We start from the raw sequence: 18,727 nt of genomic DNA, 5'->3' as shown, positions 1-18,727 counted from the left end.
AAATGTTTACTTTGTTACTTAAGTCACATATTCATTCTTTAAGTATGCGTGTATCATTTTAGTGTGTCCTCGTGTCTTTTCACAATGTCACTTTGCACTTGTTAGACTTCACTTATAGCTCTTCTATGTTCAGGGGTGTCTGCAGACATCCTTCTACCACATCAGTTCGAGGGTGCATCAATACGGTTGTCTGAGCGCATAACGTCGTCCATATCTTCGATGCGGTATTGGGATGATACTTGGTGTCCCACACCGGGTCTTCTTGTTCTTCCAATATGAGGTAGGTGAGGGGGCGGGCACTATAGATGACGTGTACATCTGTCTCTCTACAGGAATTATGCTCCATCCCTTGCCCCTTCATCACACCACCTTCCCAGTCTTATAAGAACTCTGCTAGCTGTGATTGTGTCCCCTGCTATCTACCATCCGAGGCAACTGTCTACAAAGGCCAGCTGGTTACAACCGCCCTGTCTTTTCCGGAGGTAGTAACACTCAACTATGGATTATCCATGTATTCCTGCATCCCACTGGTTTCTTTAAAACTAATCGGCATGGAAAAATTCTATTGGTGGGGGCAGAGTTCACGTTTATATGTAGCACTCGTAGGCGGTCTTAGGCCCTTTTTCATTCAAACACATCGCCCGGCAAAGACAAAGATTTAGACTGTGGATGATCTTTTGAAAAACTTTCAAAATTGAAAAAAAGGTGGCAGACCTAATACCCAGGGGAAGGTTAATCCACAGCAAGGGCCCACTTACAGTAGAAGAGCACCTACCAATTGGGGAATGGCAACATTTAGGAAATGTACGCTAGAGAAGGGACTTATCAGAAGGCTGGGAAATCTGCTAGGGAGTGATGTTTGTTCAAGGGTCTTAAGGTAGGCTAGGCTTATCCCACAGTGCATTTGAAGTCCAGGGTCAGAAGGTTTTTCTGGTAAGTAGATGTGCCTGTGTAACGCAGCAATATTTAGGCAAGCCATCGATATGTATGTTCTGCCACTTTTGAAAAGATAAGACAGATGGATAGGGCTTCAAAATGAGTAACTCAGATTCATAATATTGCAAAGCTAGAGACTTTTGAGTGAAATCATAGTTTTACAGCACAATAGCCCATGACCTAGGAATCAAAAGCTCAACACTAATAACCTGATTTATTACCGGGACAAGAGGAGTTTGGGGCCACTTTAATGACAATAGGTTTTGGTTCAGCACTTACTACCGGTACATTTCCTGATTCTTGGAACCAAGGTATTATATGCACACTTTCTAAAAAGGGCTCTAAAAATCTACCAACCACTTAATGGCCTCTTTCTTTATTGGGTTCTTCTTTCAAAATGTTTGGTAGAGGAGCCAGGAATGAGACTCAGACACAAGGGATTCATGGTTTTGGTCAAAGATGTTTATTAAAACAAAAGGGGGTGGGGAAATGCCTCTCTGTCCCAGCACTAGAGGTGTTTCCCTACCTAGAACCAAAGCTAAGGGTCTCTTGATGTCAGAATGTCTAAAACAATACAGTCCGGTGTCCAAAGTACTATTCTGACCCTCACACCTAATAAAACCAACTCTATGTGAAAAGGGAAAATGTCTTTGGCCTTGAGTGATTGATAAATGTTCAAAAGGGAAATGCACACCTCCTACATAAAGGTTCCATAAGGATCGAGTTCCTTGTTCCAGAGGGTGATTCCCTTTCCCTGGATTTCTCTTCCCTCTGTAGGATTTTCAAAAAAATATCAGTTCCTTGAGTTTCTCTTACAACACAACTGATGTTTAAAAAACTTGGTTCTTTATCTTTTATCTTGCTAGGATACCTGATGCACTCCCCTGCCAGGCTTTCCTTCGTCTTTTCTATGGTTTACACAGCCTTTGGCTCACTCTGATATATGTTTCTCAGGACCTTTGTTGTGGTGATGTATTTCTTATGTACTGTTCACTATGTATTTGCCTAGTGTTTTTTTCCTACAAGGGCTTACATACTCACACGTATACCTGCTGGGTATATTATCTTGTCAGGGCTTTCTTGCAACTTCCTGGTATACTCACCTGCCAGGACTTCTCACAAACACACATAGAGCTTTACACTTATTTCAGGGCTCTTCTCGTGGGGCCTTGAACACACTTCCAATCATGCTTGCGGTTTGTATTACTGAATCAGGCTGGTATAGTATCCTGCCAGGGCTTTTCATATGTATGTATCACATACATTCATAGACTGGTAAGTCTTTAACTTCTCTTCGGTTTTCTTGCTTAACAAAATGCCTTTTGGCTTCACCACTTTTTAAAATGTAATGTTTATATGGATGCAGCTATCACTTTTCAGTACTTGCTGCACGGCTGCCCATACCCCCAATTTTCCCTGTTTCCCTTTTGGAGACTCACCGGCTCAGTTTGGCGTGTTTTCTCGCTTCTGCAACAAGTCGGTAACATGCGATTGACGTCTCTTCTTCTCTCGCTGCTCTCTTCCTTCAGTTTCTCTACCTGCTGTGGTCCATGTTGGGCTTTTCTGGTCCATGTCAGGCTTCCCTGGTGTCACGCGGCAGCTGCAAACATCCAGAAGCCCTCGGGTGGCTTCTGGCATTCCAGCAGCCTCTCTCCTTTTGCAGATGACCTTCTTCTTCCACACCTTTGAGCCGGATAGCTCCACGGCAGCTCCGAGATCCCCACGGTCTCCCGGTTACAACCGAGAGAAACAGCCTTCTCATTCCAGCAGCCTCTCTCCTTTTGCAGATGACCTTCTTCTTCCACACCTTTGAGCCGGATAGCTCCACGGCAGCTCCGAGATCCCCACGGTCTCCCGGTTACAACCGAGAGAAACAGCCTTCTCATTCCAGCAGCAGCACGCCACACTCAGCTGTGGACAAACTTTACATTTATCGGCTTCAAGTATGCATGTTAAACTAGAGTGCAGTATCCTTGTAGTTATGGGAATGGTATTCCATCCTTGATGCCTTATATACAAAATCTGGGAAAGTGTTCTTTAAGATCAAGTCAGCTCCGGGTGACTTACAGCTAGAGTTTGGAAAAGTATTTCCATGAGACTTCCATGCGGTTTTTGACGAGAGGAAAGATATGCCATGTTCTTCCTAAATGGATGAGGGGAGGTGTAACAGCATGCCATTAAGGCATTGGGTATTGATGGGGTGTCCTCAAGAGAGGAAGGGGAATACCATGCCTTGCCCGATGGTGCCCTGTTACTCCCCCAGAGGTTGTCTCCCCCATGTGATCCTCCCTCATATAGCTGCCACCAGGGTCAGGATCAGATAGTGGCTGCCGTCACCTGGCCACATGGGGAGAGATCACCGCCGGGAAAGGAGTGATGACACTATCGGATTCATCATAGTAATATTGCCTAGACTCCAACACTGGGTTGAAAGTTATAAAATTCTTGCACTAACCCAATTAGGCTTCAGAGAAGGGCTTGTAACCCAGGACCAGGTGCTGAATGTGTACCTTATAATCTCAAATCACATCTACCATAAAAAAGAAAAACTCTATCTAGCCTTTATGGATGTGACATCAGCATTCGATAAGGTCAATAGCCTAAAATCGTGGTCCATCTTGGCCTCAATGGGCTGTCCCGATGAGTTAGTTCATGTTCTTGTCATGTTGCATACAAAGAACATCACTTGTCTGAGATTTGGAGGCAAAGGTCATTGTAGGCCATGGTTTTCTGTCGGTTCTGGAGTGCGCCTGGGCTAGGTCCTTGCCCCCACCTGTTGTTTTCTCTATATGTCAATAATCTATACAACTTTTTGGTTGAACTTAACAAGGATGTTCCCAAATTGGGTGCCACGTCGATCCCGGTTTTAATGTATGCCAACAATACCATAATACTCACAAGAACACCACAATCATTACAACCTTTGATTACTGCCTGCGTCAGTTTTATGTCCAATTTGAATCCATCCATCAATGCCTCTAAATCAGTCGTTTTGGTTTGCCAGGCCGGTTGCTATGAGTATTTGGGATTCAAATGTTCCTCCAGGTTGAATGCGGCTTTACACACTCAGCAGTCCAAAACCAAAATGTCACCGGCGTGCAGGTGTGTATTGCGTTTTGCTAAACTATACAAAGCACAGCCAGTAGGCATGATGCAGAGAATATACTCTTCCAATACCAAATCTGTTGCTAGGTATGGCACAGCTTTATGGGTAATGGCAGATGTGAAGGGCCGACAACTGGAAGAGAATCGTCGTTTTAAGTGCTTACTAGGTTTACCCACCTTGGCCCCTATGCTTGCCATGCACACAGAACTGGGGATGCAATATACCGAAGATGAGTTTCATACTCACCCCATTAACTTGTGGTTCAGAATCTGGCTGAATCTGAAAGCTCGCCTGACCCGAGTCTCAGGCAAACTATGTGGCAATTCCCTGGATCTCTTACGTTAAGAGACGTTTGACGTCTAACATTTGACTGAAATGCATGCTTCTGATTGCTGTCTTAATCATTAGTTTATTACTATTCCTTATAGAATGTTGCAGAATCTCACTGCTCATTTGAATTTAGAACGTGAACAAATTTGAGCTGCAAAAATGGCCAGCCGTGCATATGCTCTTTTTTCCATGTCCACAATCTCGGAATATCTTTCGTGGACTAACTTAAAAAAAGATCGAATGCTGATAGACAGGGCGAGACTCAATCTTTTGCCCGTAAGGGCGGTCACTGCACAATGGCCAGTAGATCAAATGGTAATTTCAAACGATGCAGACTGTTTGTTATGGGATGTTGAATCTGAAGATCTTATGCATCTCTTGTGCTTTTGACCAGCCTGCAAGTCGAACAGGGGTAGAACAATAAAACTGATAGTACGTCATTTTGACTTTAAGCAGTGAAGGCCAGCTATGGTGGCCTGGACTCTACTCCAATACTTCAATACTTGCAATGTGCTTTGAGTCCATGGAAATCACTTATGAATTCCATTCCTGCTGTCTGGTCTTATTTTGTCACTTTGGTTGCTTTATCTGAAATATTGTATTGTCCATGTTTATATTGTCATGAGTTGTATTTCAATTGCTTATACTTTGATGGAGTTACTGACTGGCTGCTAACCTGCAAAGGAGGGAGGCCCCTGCAACATTAATTGCAGGGCATGTGCAGACTTTAATTCCGCTGGTGAAGCAGGAAGATATGAACCGAAAGACAGACATCCTCTGTCTACACCCCAAGACTGTGGAAACTCCTCCCTGTCAGCACCAGACTTGCCCGCTCACTTCTAAAGTTCTGGATGGAGCGCAAGACCCTCCTCTGGAAGGAATGGCTTCTCCCTAACACATAGGTCTAGCATCCCTCCACATGCCACCCTACCCAAAACTAAATGATCTTCTCCCCCTCGGATTCCGCCCCTGGCTTCCTGTAGATAGATCCCTTACTCCCAAATTGCCTCCTTCCCTGTGGACAGCTCCCGGCTCCCTTGTATCTCTGCTTTCCTCACCATGTCCTTTCCCCAATGATTTGCAAAGCATGATGTTGCTTCCCAAACATAGGTGTGCACTCGATAAATACCTCAATAATGATATTAAATTGAGTATGTGTTCCTCATTCATGACTAAAGGTGTGAGACCAGGTGTTTCAGAAATTATGGGAAATCTACGGTAAAACTTTCAGCCCAATATGCTGCTATTCCCCCATGTCTAGTTCGCATGGCGATGGGGGAAATAAGAGTCTATGGGGCCTCATTTCGAGTATGGCGGTGTGGGAAAAATCTGGCAGTAACGGAATTACCACTACTTTTCCCACACCGCCAATCTACAAGTATAGCATTGGAGTGGGGGGTTTAACCCCAGCATCCTCGTAATTTCTGCTGAAAATCGGCAATATTGGTGGGATTACCACAGCGGTAATTCCGCCGGCAGTAATTCCACCACAAATGCCCCATAGAGTTCAATGGACTAAAAAAATGGAGATTAACTCTGCCACCACCACTTGTATTCCAGCGGTAATTCCGCCAGACCAAGTGGTCGTAACGGTAATTCCATTGTCTGGTTTTCCAGCAAATTTAGCACCGGAATACCGCCCAACTCGTAATGAGGCCCATGTGTCCGCAGTGTGATCGGGAGCTTGAGGTAATTTGGGGCACCATCTGCATTTTTAAAGTAGTTTCACTTCACTCACTGATGATTCTAGATCATTTGCATTTCAGTATGTCTTCTCAGCTCCTTTAAAGTCAACAAGTATGTATTGCAGAGAATTACAGACAACACCGCAGGAAGATGGGTTTGCACAATATATTGCAAACAGCGCATAGACCAAATTCTGCAAACACTTGACTTGCTTCCAAAGGCACGTGATGGCATATGTCACATTGCAATTGTCATACATCATACCAGTGTGGTGACCAAGAAATCCCTCCCAGAGACTGTGCCCACGAGAAAGCAGAAAAGTGATTTTACCTGGTGGGATGCCAAACGTGTCGACAATGGCTTCCACGAGTCCCAGGACGAAGAGTGTGCTGGCACAGGCGTTGCCCAGGAAGAACATCATGCCAATGCTGCCTCCGAACTCCGGACCCAAAGCGCGACTGATCATATCTGAATGCTGGAGTCAAGGAAGGCGGATGCAAGTCTTAAAATGGCTGCCGCGTTTGTCGTCTAGTAGGCCATTTCCAAGTGTAAGTGCTTTCAAAGGCACATGGCGTAGTGCAGGGTGGAAGGGAACGCCTTACACCACAGGTCCGCAACCTGCAGCTCTCCAGATGTTTTGGACTAGTGCTCCCATGATTCTTCACCATTTACTACCTAGGGTAGGGCTCATGGGAGATGTAGTCTGAAAGATCTGGAGAACCACAGGTTGACTTACACATTCCCAAGCAAAGCCAACAGGGGTGTAGGTGAGTGCCAAGAACATGTATGCACATTTTTCAAATCTCCCCTAAATATTATAGATAGGGGCCTGACCGTGAACAAGGACTTTTCCACAATGAGAGGGTCTTAAGGCTGTGGTTAGCAAACTTGTACCCAGCGCTGCCTCTTAATGAAAACAATGTTAAGAATGTGGATGGCTTCCATTTCCCCCCTCCAAGCATGGAAATTGTACATATTTTCTCAAAATGGCAGACATTGAACAGGGGAAAAAGCTGTACACCGAGAGCCAAAAGTTGGGGAAGGGTCATTATCCCAAGAATTAACGACCTCTCATGAGGTCTATAAGGCTATTAGCACATAGTGATAATAGCAATCCATGTTTTGGAGCTTTGGTGGGGAAGAACAAATTGTATTTTAATTGTGAGTAAAGCAAATAGACAAACTTATATTAGATTAGTTTTTATTTTGTAGTATTTAAATAACAAGGTTGTCGTCATAAATTAAGAATTTTAATTGCAAACTTGGTGCAACTGGAGCATGGTTAACATGGGCATGCATTGAGTGTTATGTTAAAGTAAATGGTTTCTCTCAAAGAAAGTGAACGCAATTTGCCATGTTGTAGCTAGTTCTTTAGTCTGTTAAGTAGGATGTTGGACAAACAAATGGTCATCCCAGAGAAGACGTGTCTTTTTGATAAGAATTTCCTGGACATTGCATTATTGTTTCCCTGTTTGCTTTTGAAGAAAGCATGTTCAGAATGCACTCAGTGCCAGCAGTTATTGACTGCTCTGTAAACATTCTGATTGACTGAGACAAGGTCAATAACGATCTCCATGTGTTAATGTGGGACGTGAAACCGGGCGAGTGGACAAGCCACACACTTCTAGGAGGCAGGGACAAATCCTCCACAACAATCAATGTTTAGTGGTGATGAACATGAACAATATGAAAGCATAATAAGTAAGCATTTCTAAAGGCACATAGGCTAGGGGGAGGGACTGCGCTAAATAATATTTGTGATAAAAAATGATGGTCAGCATTACATTTCTATTTTCTGAAAATAAAATATTTAACACTTCACACACTGAAAGCTAGAATAGCAAGAAAGCAAACATATAACTTTTTTTAAACATGGTTTTTATGCACTAGGGTAAATGAAAATCAAAATGAAAAAGGATAATTTCAGGTGTGGATTTAGTGCTTAATTTCTGATTCCTCCCACTTCTAAAGAGTGTAATAATAGCTGTTATTTCCCACTTTAATAGTACTCGATGTATTGACCTAAGAAGGACGAAATGCTGAGTCAGCAGTGCGGAGCTTTGACCCATGTCAGATGCAAATGCTAAACCTGTGAGCTATCTACCCGGATAAATCACCTTAGGTACATGTCAGCCTGCAATGCCCATAAACAAAGTAATGCTCTTCCCACAGGCGAGTTGTGACATCACTACTGACATGTAATGAGAAAATGATACCCACTCATTTACCGAATGTGTGTTACACTGCAAAGACACCGCCATTCCCAAAAGGTCTTTTGCAACAGGATTGATGCAAGTGCCTCCCACACACAGGAAACGAAAACACAACTGAAATTCGGAAACGTGACCCCTGTTGGACTGCAACAAGTGCACCTCACAGAAACCGGAGACCCTCACTGAAGTACTGAAAGATGGTCCTGACAGCAGGACAAAGGAAAGCCCACCTTGCAGTAGACCGGAATCCTCCACTGCAGTTCTGGACATCGAAGCACACTGCAGGACGAAGGAAAGCCCACCCTGCAGTAGACCGGAACCCTCCACTGCAGTGCTGGACATCGAAGCACACTGATTTTGATTCTGAGTCACTTATATAGTGCACCTAAACAAACCAAATCGTATCTGGGCGCAGATGGAATCTAAATACACTCAAGTAATAATGTGAGGGAAAAAACACCTCTACCAGATTCCAAACCCTAACACTAGAGCTCCTACCATGGACCATCCTCCCAAGGGGTCTTTAAGACTTTACGAAAAGAACTGAGTGTTTGTATGGCCCGAATTCCCAATGGAAGCTTGTTCCATAGCTTCAGGCCTTACATTACAAAACTATGATCACCCCTAGATAGACAATTTGAGGGGGGAATTTGAAACAACAATTTGTCACAAGACAAGACCTTGACACTGGACGAAGGAAAGCTCACCTTGCAGTAGACCGGAATCCTCCACTGCAGTGCCGGACGTCAAAGCACACTGCAGGACAAAGGAAAGCCCACCTTGCAGTAGACCGGAATCCTCCACTGCAGTGCCGGATGTCAAAGCACACAGCAGGACAAAGGAAAGCTCACCTTGCAGTAGACCGGAATCCTCCACTGCAGTGCCGGACGTCAAAGCACACTGCAGGACAAAGGAAAGCCCACCTTGCAGTAGACCGGAATCCTCCACTGCAGTGCCGGACGTCAAAGCACACTGCAGGACAAAGGAAAGCCCACCTTGCAGTAGACCGGAATCCTCCACTGCAGTGCTGGATGTCAAAGCACACAGCAGGACTAAGGAAAGTGTACCTTACAGTAGACCGGAATCCTCCACTGCAGTGCTGGACCTCACCACACACCAGGGAACTAAGGAAAGCCCACCTTGCAGTAGACCGGAATCCTCCACTGCAGTGCTGGACATCAAAGCACACTGCAGGACTAAGGAAAGTGTACCTTGCAGTAGACCGGAATCCTCCACTGCAGTGCTGGACCTCACCACACACCAGGGAACTAAGGAAAGCCCACCTTGCAGTAGACCGGAATCCTCCACTGCAGTGCTGGACATCAAAGCACACTGCAGGACTAAGGAAAGTGTACCTTGCAGTAGACCTGAATTCTCCACTACAGTGCTGAACATCGAAGCACACTGCAGGACAAAGGAAAGCCCAGCTTGCAGTAGACCAGAATGCTCCACTGCAGTGCTGGATGTCAAAGCACACTGCAGGACTAAGGAAGTGTGCCTTGCAATAGACCGGAATCTTCCACTGCAATGCTGGACATCACCACACACCAGGGAACTAAGGAAAGCGCACCTTGCAGTAGACCAAATCCTCCACTGCAGTGCTGGACATCAAAGCACACTGCAGGACTAAGGAAAGTGTGCCTTGCAGTAGACCGGAATCTTCCACTGCAATGCTGGACATCACCACACACCAGGGAACTAAGGAAAGCCCACCTTGCAGTAGACCGGAATGCTCCACTGCAGTGCTGGACATCAAAGCACACTGCAGGACTAAGGAAAGTGTACCTTGCAGTAGACCGGAATCCTCCACTGCAGTGCTGGACCTCACCACACACCAGGGAACTAAGGAAAGCCCACCTTGCAGTAGACCGGAATCCTCCACTGCAGTGCCGGACGTCAAAGCACACTGCAGGACTTAGGAAAGTGTGCAGGACTAAGCAAAGTGTGCCGTGCAGTAGACCGGAACCCTCCACTACAATGCTTGACGAAGACGCACACTGCATGACTAAGGAAAGTGTGACTTGCATTAGACCAAAATCCTCCACGACAATGCTGGATGAAGACGCATACGCACACTGCAGGACTAAGGAAAGTGTGCCTTACACTAGACCAGAATCCTCCACGACAATGCTGGACGAAGACGCATACGCCCGCTGCAGGACTAAGGAAAGTGTGCCTTACACTAGACCACAATCCTCCACGACAATGTGGACGAAGACGCATACGCCCGCTGCAGGACTAAGGAAAGTGTGCAGTGCAGTAGATCGGAAACCGCCAGTACAATGCTGGACGTCGACGCACACGGTCTGCAGGACTAAGAAAAGTGTGCCTTCCAGTAGACCAGAATCCTCCACTACAATGCTGGAAGTGGACACACACTGCCTGACTAAGGAAAGTGTGCCTTGCACTAGAGTCTAGACCGGAATCCTCCACTACAATGCTGGAAGTGGACACACACTGCCTGACTAAGGACAGTGTGCCTTGCACTAGAGTCTAGACCGGAATCCTCCACTACAATGCTGGACGACGCACACACACACTGCAGGACTAAGGAAAGTGTGCCTTCCAGTAGACCAGAATCCTCCACTACAATGCTGGAAGTGGACACACACTGCCTAAGGACAGTGTGCCTTGCACTAGAGTCTAGACCGGAATCCTCCACTACAATGCTGGACGTCGACGCACACTGCCTAAGGAAAGTGTGCCTTGCACTAGAGTCTAGACCGGAATCCTCCACTACAATGCTGGAAGTGGACACACACTGCCTGACTAAGGACAGTGTGCCTTGCACTAGAGTCTAGACCGGAATCCTCCACTACAATGCTGGACGACGCACACACACACTGCAGGACTAAGGAAAGTGTGCCCTGCAACGAACAAGACCTCACCCAGAGCCATGCTGAAAGTTAAAACTGAATATCAACAAAGATTCTATTTAAACACGCGTAGCATATGAGCTTTGCAGTTAACGTGCAAAGCCAGCCGTACATTTTTGTATGCACCCCAATCTGCTTTGCACAAATGTGGCCGTGTTCAAATGCCCTCTGTATTTAAACAGTATTAATGTTCACTTGCGCACTCAGAGCACTGCAACTCATTTGTGGCAGCTGCAGTCCTCTGCAACACCTCCCCCTGATTTGAACCCTGGCTTCACTATTTGACTAAAGCTTGTGTGCGTCGTGCTTCAGGGCATGGATAGTTCTCAATTAGATGCCCTGCTACCGCCACTCAAATCTTGGTTTTCATAATCAGGACACAATTGGACTACACCAGGGACGTCATTTCACCAAGATGCCAGGGGTAGCGGAAGTGACATCACACGACCTCTTGACCTCTAATGACATCACAGGAAGTGATGTCATTTGACCCCACCCCAAAGTGATATCGCGGGAAGTGATGAAACACAACCTTTAATCCCTTGACAAAGCCGGAGGTGGCATCAAATAGCATTGTTCCTAAGTACACTATGAAAAATATGGTTACAATATCACTATAATGTGATATAAATTTCATACAAGAATGGATCACCATATGTATCGTTAAGATCAGTGTGTATAGGCCCATATTACAAAATTACTATGAATGCAAGCAGACGTCCATGGCCGAATGATAATGATGTGTTATTAAATAGCACTTATGCTTAAGCACTTTATATAGAAAAAAATTACTTACAATATCACCCAACCTTTGTTGGTACTCGTTTATCAACCTCAGAAGGATGAAAGGCTGAGTTGAGGAGTTTAAGAACAGACTAAATCAATGACTCACCCCTGAAGTGTCCCTGAAACAAACCTTTAATGAGTCTAGCAATTATTAAATAGAATTCCAGAAAAAGACATTATTTGGTGTTGCTATTCTTTTTTACTTAGGGTCAGTGCTGAAAGTGTTAGACTTGTGGAACCCCTGTTCTTTTTTTTTTTAAATCCAGAAGCAAAGAGCCACATGGCGCTGACCACAGCCTAGGAAGATGCAATAAAAATTAAAAAAAAAAATACATTTTTCTTCTTTTTATTTTTAGGGGTAGCAAGGGAAACCTCAGGGGTCGCAATTGCGACCCCTAAATCACGTCCCAAACCTACTTACAAACGACAATTCTATACAGTGGACTTCGTGTTCCCACTGCATTAAATGTGTTCTGCAAAGCACTCTTGATCTGTTGCACACAGGTCCGCAGCTTTGCAAACACGGGCAATCAAATAGGTGTTGAGCGCCTGCTGGACCCATTTTGCCATTATATTCTGGGATTCTCTGAATTCTGAGGCTGTTCTTCGTATGCCTTGCATGCAATGTAAGTGGGTGTCTGTCACTGCCACATACCAGCCACTGTATTTTATTCTAGAGGTTGAGATGACCCACAAACGACCAATCAGAAAGCAGCCCTTAGCAGCACTAAGGGATGATGGCACTGAAAATGGCACTTCTTTTGTGTGCTCTGCTGGGATAAGATAGAAACCACTTTTGCAAAGTTATTCGTTTTATGTCTTGAAAGCAAACGGTCTTTGATCCCTACAACTTGGAAAAGAGCTTTCTGCCGTAAAACCGACTCTCTCATCCTATCCTCTTTCCGACTGGTGGCCTGCCCTTCCAATGTGTTGGCACTACCACACTTCACAAAGGACTGAAAGTTAGCGATGGACCCAACTTTGGATTCAAATAGGTATTCGGCAAAGGTTTCACTAAAGACAAAGCTTCCCCTCAGATTACAAGAAACAAGAGGGGCAGAAATTACTTTGAGATGGCCTCAGAGAAGGGCAGTAAACAAGTGAATCTTAATCTAAGTCTCCACTTTCAGGCAGGTACCAAGCCTGCATCATTCCAAATCTGTCTTCCTCCCTCCATGTTAAGATACATTCTGCAGAATCTTCGCCACATTGTGGTTGGAGCCTTGACCAGTTCTGGAATAGGGTCTGCGAACACCTTGTACGCACCATTCATAATCATCTCTCTCTTGAACAGAGTGCAGAATGCAGCCCTCTACCAGTGAAATTCACCTCCAAATCGCTAGACCAATGATCTTTGGCACGGTCACACTTACAGTTTTCCATATACTGCGCCAAGGGGTTCTCAGAATTTGCCTTGATAAGGGAAGGACTTATTTACACGCTGTTGGCCAAGTGGGGCACCAAGATATCCCTCCCCTAAACCTCTTACATCCAGCACTGGCGACAGACTGTTTGGTGATAGGCTATTCTGAATTCTGGGCACACATCTGTGAATGCCTTCCCTAGTGAATTCAGAATCAAATCTTCCCCTATTTGAATTTTTTTAGGTGACCTGACACCCCTCTTCAATAATGGGATTGCCCGCGGCAAGAGATTTATCATGCTTGATCAGTGCTAAAAAATAATACCGGGGGTCAAATCCTAAAAATAAAAGTGGGGGGACTCGCTAACATATGCAATGGGATGTAACATCACCAGAAATTAGCATATCAAGGTGAAATATGCAAATTTCATTCAATTGGCTTTGCATAACCATACACATTTTACAGGACGAAGGGCATTTGTCTTTCATAAAATCAACATACACCAAGAGAGGATATGTTCTTCTGATATTTTTCTGAAAACATTAAAAGGTGTTGTGAGAAACCAGAGGGTATTTTCACTCCTTCTCCCCTTGGATCCTCTGCTCAGGTGGCCAGGGGAGGACCATTGCTGTTGGAGCCAGAACCTGGGGGTGGACAAGCAAGGTAGGATCACCTGGGTGGAGGGTCCTTGGGGATTAGGAGTGGGGTACCCATGGGTGAGATGCTCTATCCTCCTTTTCCTATGGATGGTAAATCTACCCTTACCCCTCCCACAACCTCTTCAGGCTGCAGTAAATCATCTCCCCTCCCTTTCCCACCTGTAACATTTACCGGTACTGAGACACGGAATTCCCCTTTGCCCAATTATCAATCACCCTACTCTCTCTCAGCCTTAACGGGATATTGTAAATCTTATCCTGTTTCTCCCTCCCCAATTCCAACACATACTGAGACGAAGAAGAGGCAACTAAGAGTAGGAAAGATTACCTATGGAAACAGTCCCTATAGTGCTGTGAGGAGGAAGCCAACATGTCCCTCTAACAAGGTCAGGCAGAGTCAGGCATTTGACAACACCCATACACACATGCACTCTATTGCCTACAACTTTACTACTGGAAGGAAGAAAAAGAGAGCTAAGAGCCAGGCATCTCTCATTAATTGGCCTAATTGGAGTCAGGCAAGGGAAGCCAAGAACTCACACCTGAAACCCCTTGACAGGGCTCAGGTATATAAAAGGTGGAGCCCTCAGCTGTGCAAAGGAAAGCAGTTATGAGAGCAGAAGGGATGATGCATTGCTGCGTCCAGCAGGTGATCTCTTCTCATTCTTTACAGAGGTTTTGCCAGAGAGCGAGTAGGAGAGGGAGCAGGATCACAAGAGCTGCCCAAGACCTGTTGAAGGAACACGGGATGCTGAGGTGCTGAAGGTCTGCGAGAGGAAGTGACAAGAGAAAGCGTGGTGAGGGCGCCGTGTAGCCAAGGAGCCAGAACAGTCAGAGAAAGGGAGCTGGGAACAATGCTGATCACTTGGAAAGTGTTGTCCAGAAACTGCTCGTTCCCTTGGGTTAACGAGGCAACCCCGGAGTGCCTGAGGGGCAGGCGTTGGGACCCAGACCTCAGCGCGAGGAACCACAAAAAGAAATCACAGCCAGTGAGTTTGTATGCAAGTCCAGTTTGTGAACCGCAAGTATACAAAGTTGCAAGCCAGTGTGTAGGAAAATGAGTGCGGCCATTGAACTGTGTGAAAGACAATCGTGAAACTGCCAAGGAACGAAAGCCTCAGATACTAAGCAACAGAGTGGTCACAAATAAGATTACACATTCTCAAAAGCCTCGGTTGAAGTAAAGCACAGTGAAGGAAGCTCTGAAAGTGAAGGGGTGCTGTGCGCAAAATGAAAAGTGAGCAAAATAGAGAGCATCAGCAGGGGAGCCACGGGAGAACGGACAAGTGAGCAAAATAGAGAGCATCAGCAGGGGAGCCACGGGAGAACGGACAAGTGAGCAAAATAGAGAGCATCAGCAGGGGAGCCACGGGAGAACGGAAAAGTGAGCAAAATAGAGAGCATCAGCAGGGGAGCCACGGGAGAACGGAAAAGTGAGCAAAATAGAGAGCATCAGCAGGGGAGCCACGGGAGAACGGAAAAGTGAGCAAAATAGAGAGCATCAGCAGGGGAGCCACGGGAGAACGGACAAGTTAGCAAAATAGAGAGCATCAGCAGGGGAGCCACGGGAGAACGGACAAGTGACCAAAATAGAGAGCATCAGCAGGGGAGCCACGGGAGAACGGACAAGTGAGCAAAATAGAGAGCATCAGCAGGGGAGCCACGGGAGAACGGACAAGTGAGCAAAATAGAGAGCATCAGCAGGGGAGCCACGGGAGAACGGAAAAGTGAGCAAAATAGAGAGCATCAGCAGGGGAGCCACGGGAGAACGGAAAAGTGAGCAAAATAGAGAGCATCAGCAGGGGAGCCACGGGAGAACGGAAAAGTGAGCAAAATAGAGAGCATCAGCAGGGGAGCCACGGGAGAACGGACAAGTTAGCAAAATAGAGAGCATCAGCAGGGGAGCCACGGGAGAACGGACAAGTGACCAAAATAGAGAGCATCAGCAGGGGAGCCACGGGAGAACGGACAAATGAGCAAAATAGAGAGCATCAGCAGGGGAGCCACGGGAGAACGGACAAGTTAGCAAAATAGAGAGCATCAGCAGGGGAGCCACGGGAGAACGGACAAATGAGCAAAATAGAGAGCATCAGCAGGGGAGCCACGGGAGAACGGACAAGTGAGCAAAATAGAGAGCATCAGCAGGGGAGCCACGGCAGCGCGGACAAGTGAGCAAAATAGAGAGCATCAGCAGGGGAGCCACGGGAGAACGGACAAGTGAGCAAAATAGAGAGCATCAGCAGGGGAGCCACGGGAGAACGGACAAGTGAGCAAAATAGAGAGCATCAGCAGGGGAGCCACGGGAGAACGGAAAAGTGAGCAAAATAGAGAGCATCAGCAGGGGAGCCACGGGAGAACGGACAAGTTAGCAAAATATAGAGCATCAGCAGGGGAGCCACGGGAGAACGGACAAGTGAGCAAAATAGAGAGCATCAGCAGGGGAGCCACGGGAGAACGGACAAGTGAGCAAAATAGAGAGCATCAGCAGGGGAGCCACTGCAGAGCGGACAAGTGAGCAAAATAGAGCGCATCAGCAGGGGAGCCACGGGAGAACGGACAAGTGAGCAAAATAGAGAGCATCAGCAGGGGAGCCACGGGAGAACGGACAAGTGAGCAAAATAGAGAGCATCAGCAGGGGAGCCACGGGAGAACGGAAAAGTGAGCAAAATAGAGAGCATCAGCAGGGGAGCCACGGGAGAACGGAAAAGTGAGCAAAATAGAGAGCATCAGCAGTGGAGCCACGGGAGAACGGAAAAGTGAGCAAAACATAGAGCATCAGCAGGGGAGCCACGGGAGAACGGAAAAGTGAGCAAAACATAGAGCATCAGCAGGGGAGCCACGGGAGAACGGACAAGTGAGCAAAATAGAGAGCATCAGCAGGGGACCCACGGGAGAACGGACAAGTGAGCAAAATAGAGAGCATCAGCAGGTGAGCCACGGGAGAACGGAAAAGTGAGCAAAATAGAGAGCATCAGCAGGGGAGCCACGGGAGAACGGACAAGTGAGCACAATAGAGAGCATCAGCAGGGGAGCCACGGGAGAACGGACAAGTGAGCAAAATAGAGAGCATCAGCAGGGGAGCCACGGGAGAACGGAAAAGTTAGCAAAATAGAGAGCATCAGCAGGGGAGCCACTGGAGAACGGAAAAGTGAGCAAAATAGAGAGCATCAGCAGGGGAGCCACGAGAGAATGGAAAAGTGAGCAAAATAGAGAGCATCAGCAGGGGAGCCACGGGAGAACGGAAAAGTGAGCAAAATAGAGAGCATCAGCAGGGGAGCCACGGGAGAACGGACAAGTGAGCAAAATAGAGAGCATTAGCAGGGGAGCCACGGAAGAACGGACAAGTGAGCAAAATAGAGAGCATCAGCAGGGGAGCCACGGGAGAACGGAAAAGTGAGCAAAATAGAGAGCATCAGCAGGGGAGCCACGGGAGAACGGAAAAGTGAGCAAAATAGAGAGCATCAGCAGGGGAGCCACGGGAGAACGGAAAAGTGAGCAAAATAGAGAGCATCAGCAGGGGAGCCACGGGAGAACGGACAAGTGAGCAAAATAGAGAGCATCAGCAGGGGAGCCACGGGAGAACGGACAAGTGAGCAAAATAGAGAGCATCAGCAGGGGAGCCACGGGAGAACGGAAAAGTGAGCAAACTAGAGAGCATCAGAAAGGGAGCCACGGGAGAACGGACAAGTGAGCAAAATAGAGAGCATCAACAGGGGAGCCACGGGAGAACGGAAAAGTGAGCAAAATAGAGAGCATCAGCAGGGGAGCCACGGGAGAACGGACAAGTGAGCAAAATAGAGAGCATCAGCAGGGGAGCCACGGGAGAACGGACAAGTGAGCAAAATAGTGAGCATCAGGAGGGGAGCCACGGGAGAACGGACAAGTGAGCAAAATAGAGAGCATCAGCAGGGGAGCCACGGGAGAACGGAAAAGTGAGCAAAATAGAGAGCATCAGGAGGGGAGCCACGGGAGAACGGACAAGTGAGCAAAATAGAGAGCATCAGCAGGGGAGCCACGGGAGAACGGAAAAGTGAGCAAAATAGAGAGCATCAGCAGGGGAGCCACGGGAGAACGGAAAAGTGAGCAAAATAGAGAGCATCAGCAGGGGAGCCACGGGAGAACGGAAAAGTGAGCAAAATAGAGAGCATCAGCAGGGGAGCCACGGGAGAACAGAAAAGTGAGCAAAATAGAGAGCATGAGCAGGGGAGCCACGGGAGAACGGAAAAGTGAGCAAAATAGAGAGCATCAGCAGGGGAGCCACGGGAGAACGGAAACGTGAGCAAAATCGAGAGCATCAGCAGGGGAGCCACGGGAGAACGGACAAGTGAGCAAAATAGAGAGCATCAGGAGGGGAGCCACGGGAGAACGGACAAGTGAGCAAAATAGAGAGCATCAGCAGGGGAGCCACGGGAGAACGGAAAAGTGAGCAAAATAGAGAGCATCAGCAGGGGAGCCACGGGAGAACGGAAAAGTGAGCAAAATAGAGAGCATCAGCAGGGGAGCCACGGGAGAACGGAAAAGTGAGCAAAATAGAGAGCATCAGCAGGGGAGCCACGGGAGAAGGGACAAGTGAGCAAAATAGAGAGCATCAGCAGGGGAGCCACGGGAGAACGGACAAGTGAGCAAAATAGAGAGCATCAGCAGGGGAGCCACGGGAGAACGGACAAGTGAGCAAAATAGAGAGCATCAGCAGGGGAGCCACGGGAGAACGGAAAAGTGAGCAAAATAGAGAGCATCAGCAGGGGAGCCACGGGAGAACGGAAAAGTGAGC

At 47.0% G+C, this 18,727-nt stretch overlaps 1 protein-coding gene across 1 annotated transcript in view; it reads right to left on the bottom strand.

Annotated features, from left to right (window-relative positions):
* LOC138491168 (solute carrier family 12 member 9-like) overlaps positions 1–18,727 on the bottom strand; it is a 1,232,896-nt gene that overhangs the window by 894,858 nt on the left and 319,311 nt on the right. The window contains exon 3 of the mRNA XM_069617543.1: positions 6,389–6,526. Within this exon, the coding sequence (XP_069473644.1) occupies positions 6,389–6,526 (138 nt within the window). The remainder of the gene's footprint in view (positions 1–6,388; positions 6,527–18,727) is intronic.

The sequence above is a fragment of the Ambystoma mexicanum genome, chromosome 10, assembly GCF_040938575.1.
Source record: "Ambystoma mexicanum isolate Mex_15411 chromosome 10, UKY_AmexF1_1, whole genome shotgun sequence".
Lineage (NCBI taxonomy): Eukaryota > Metazoa > Chordata > Amphibia > Caudata > Ambystomatidae > Ambystoma > Ambystoma mexicanum.
This window is presented reverse-complemented; position numbering and strand designations above follow the sequence as displayed.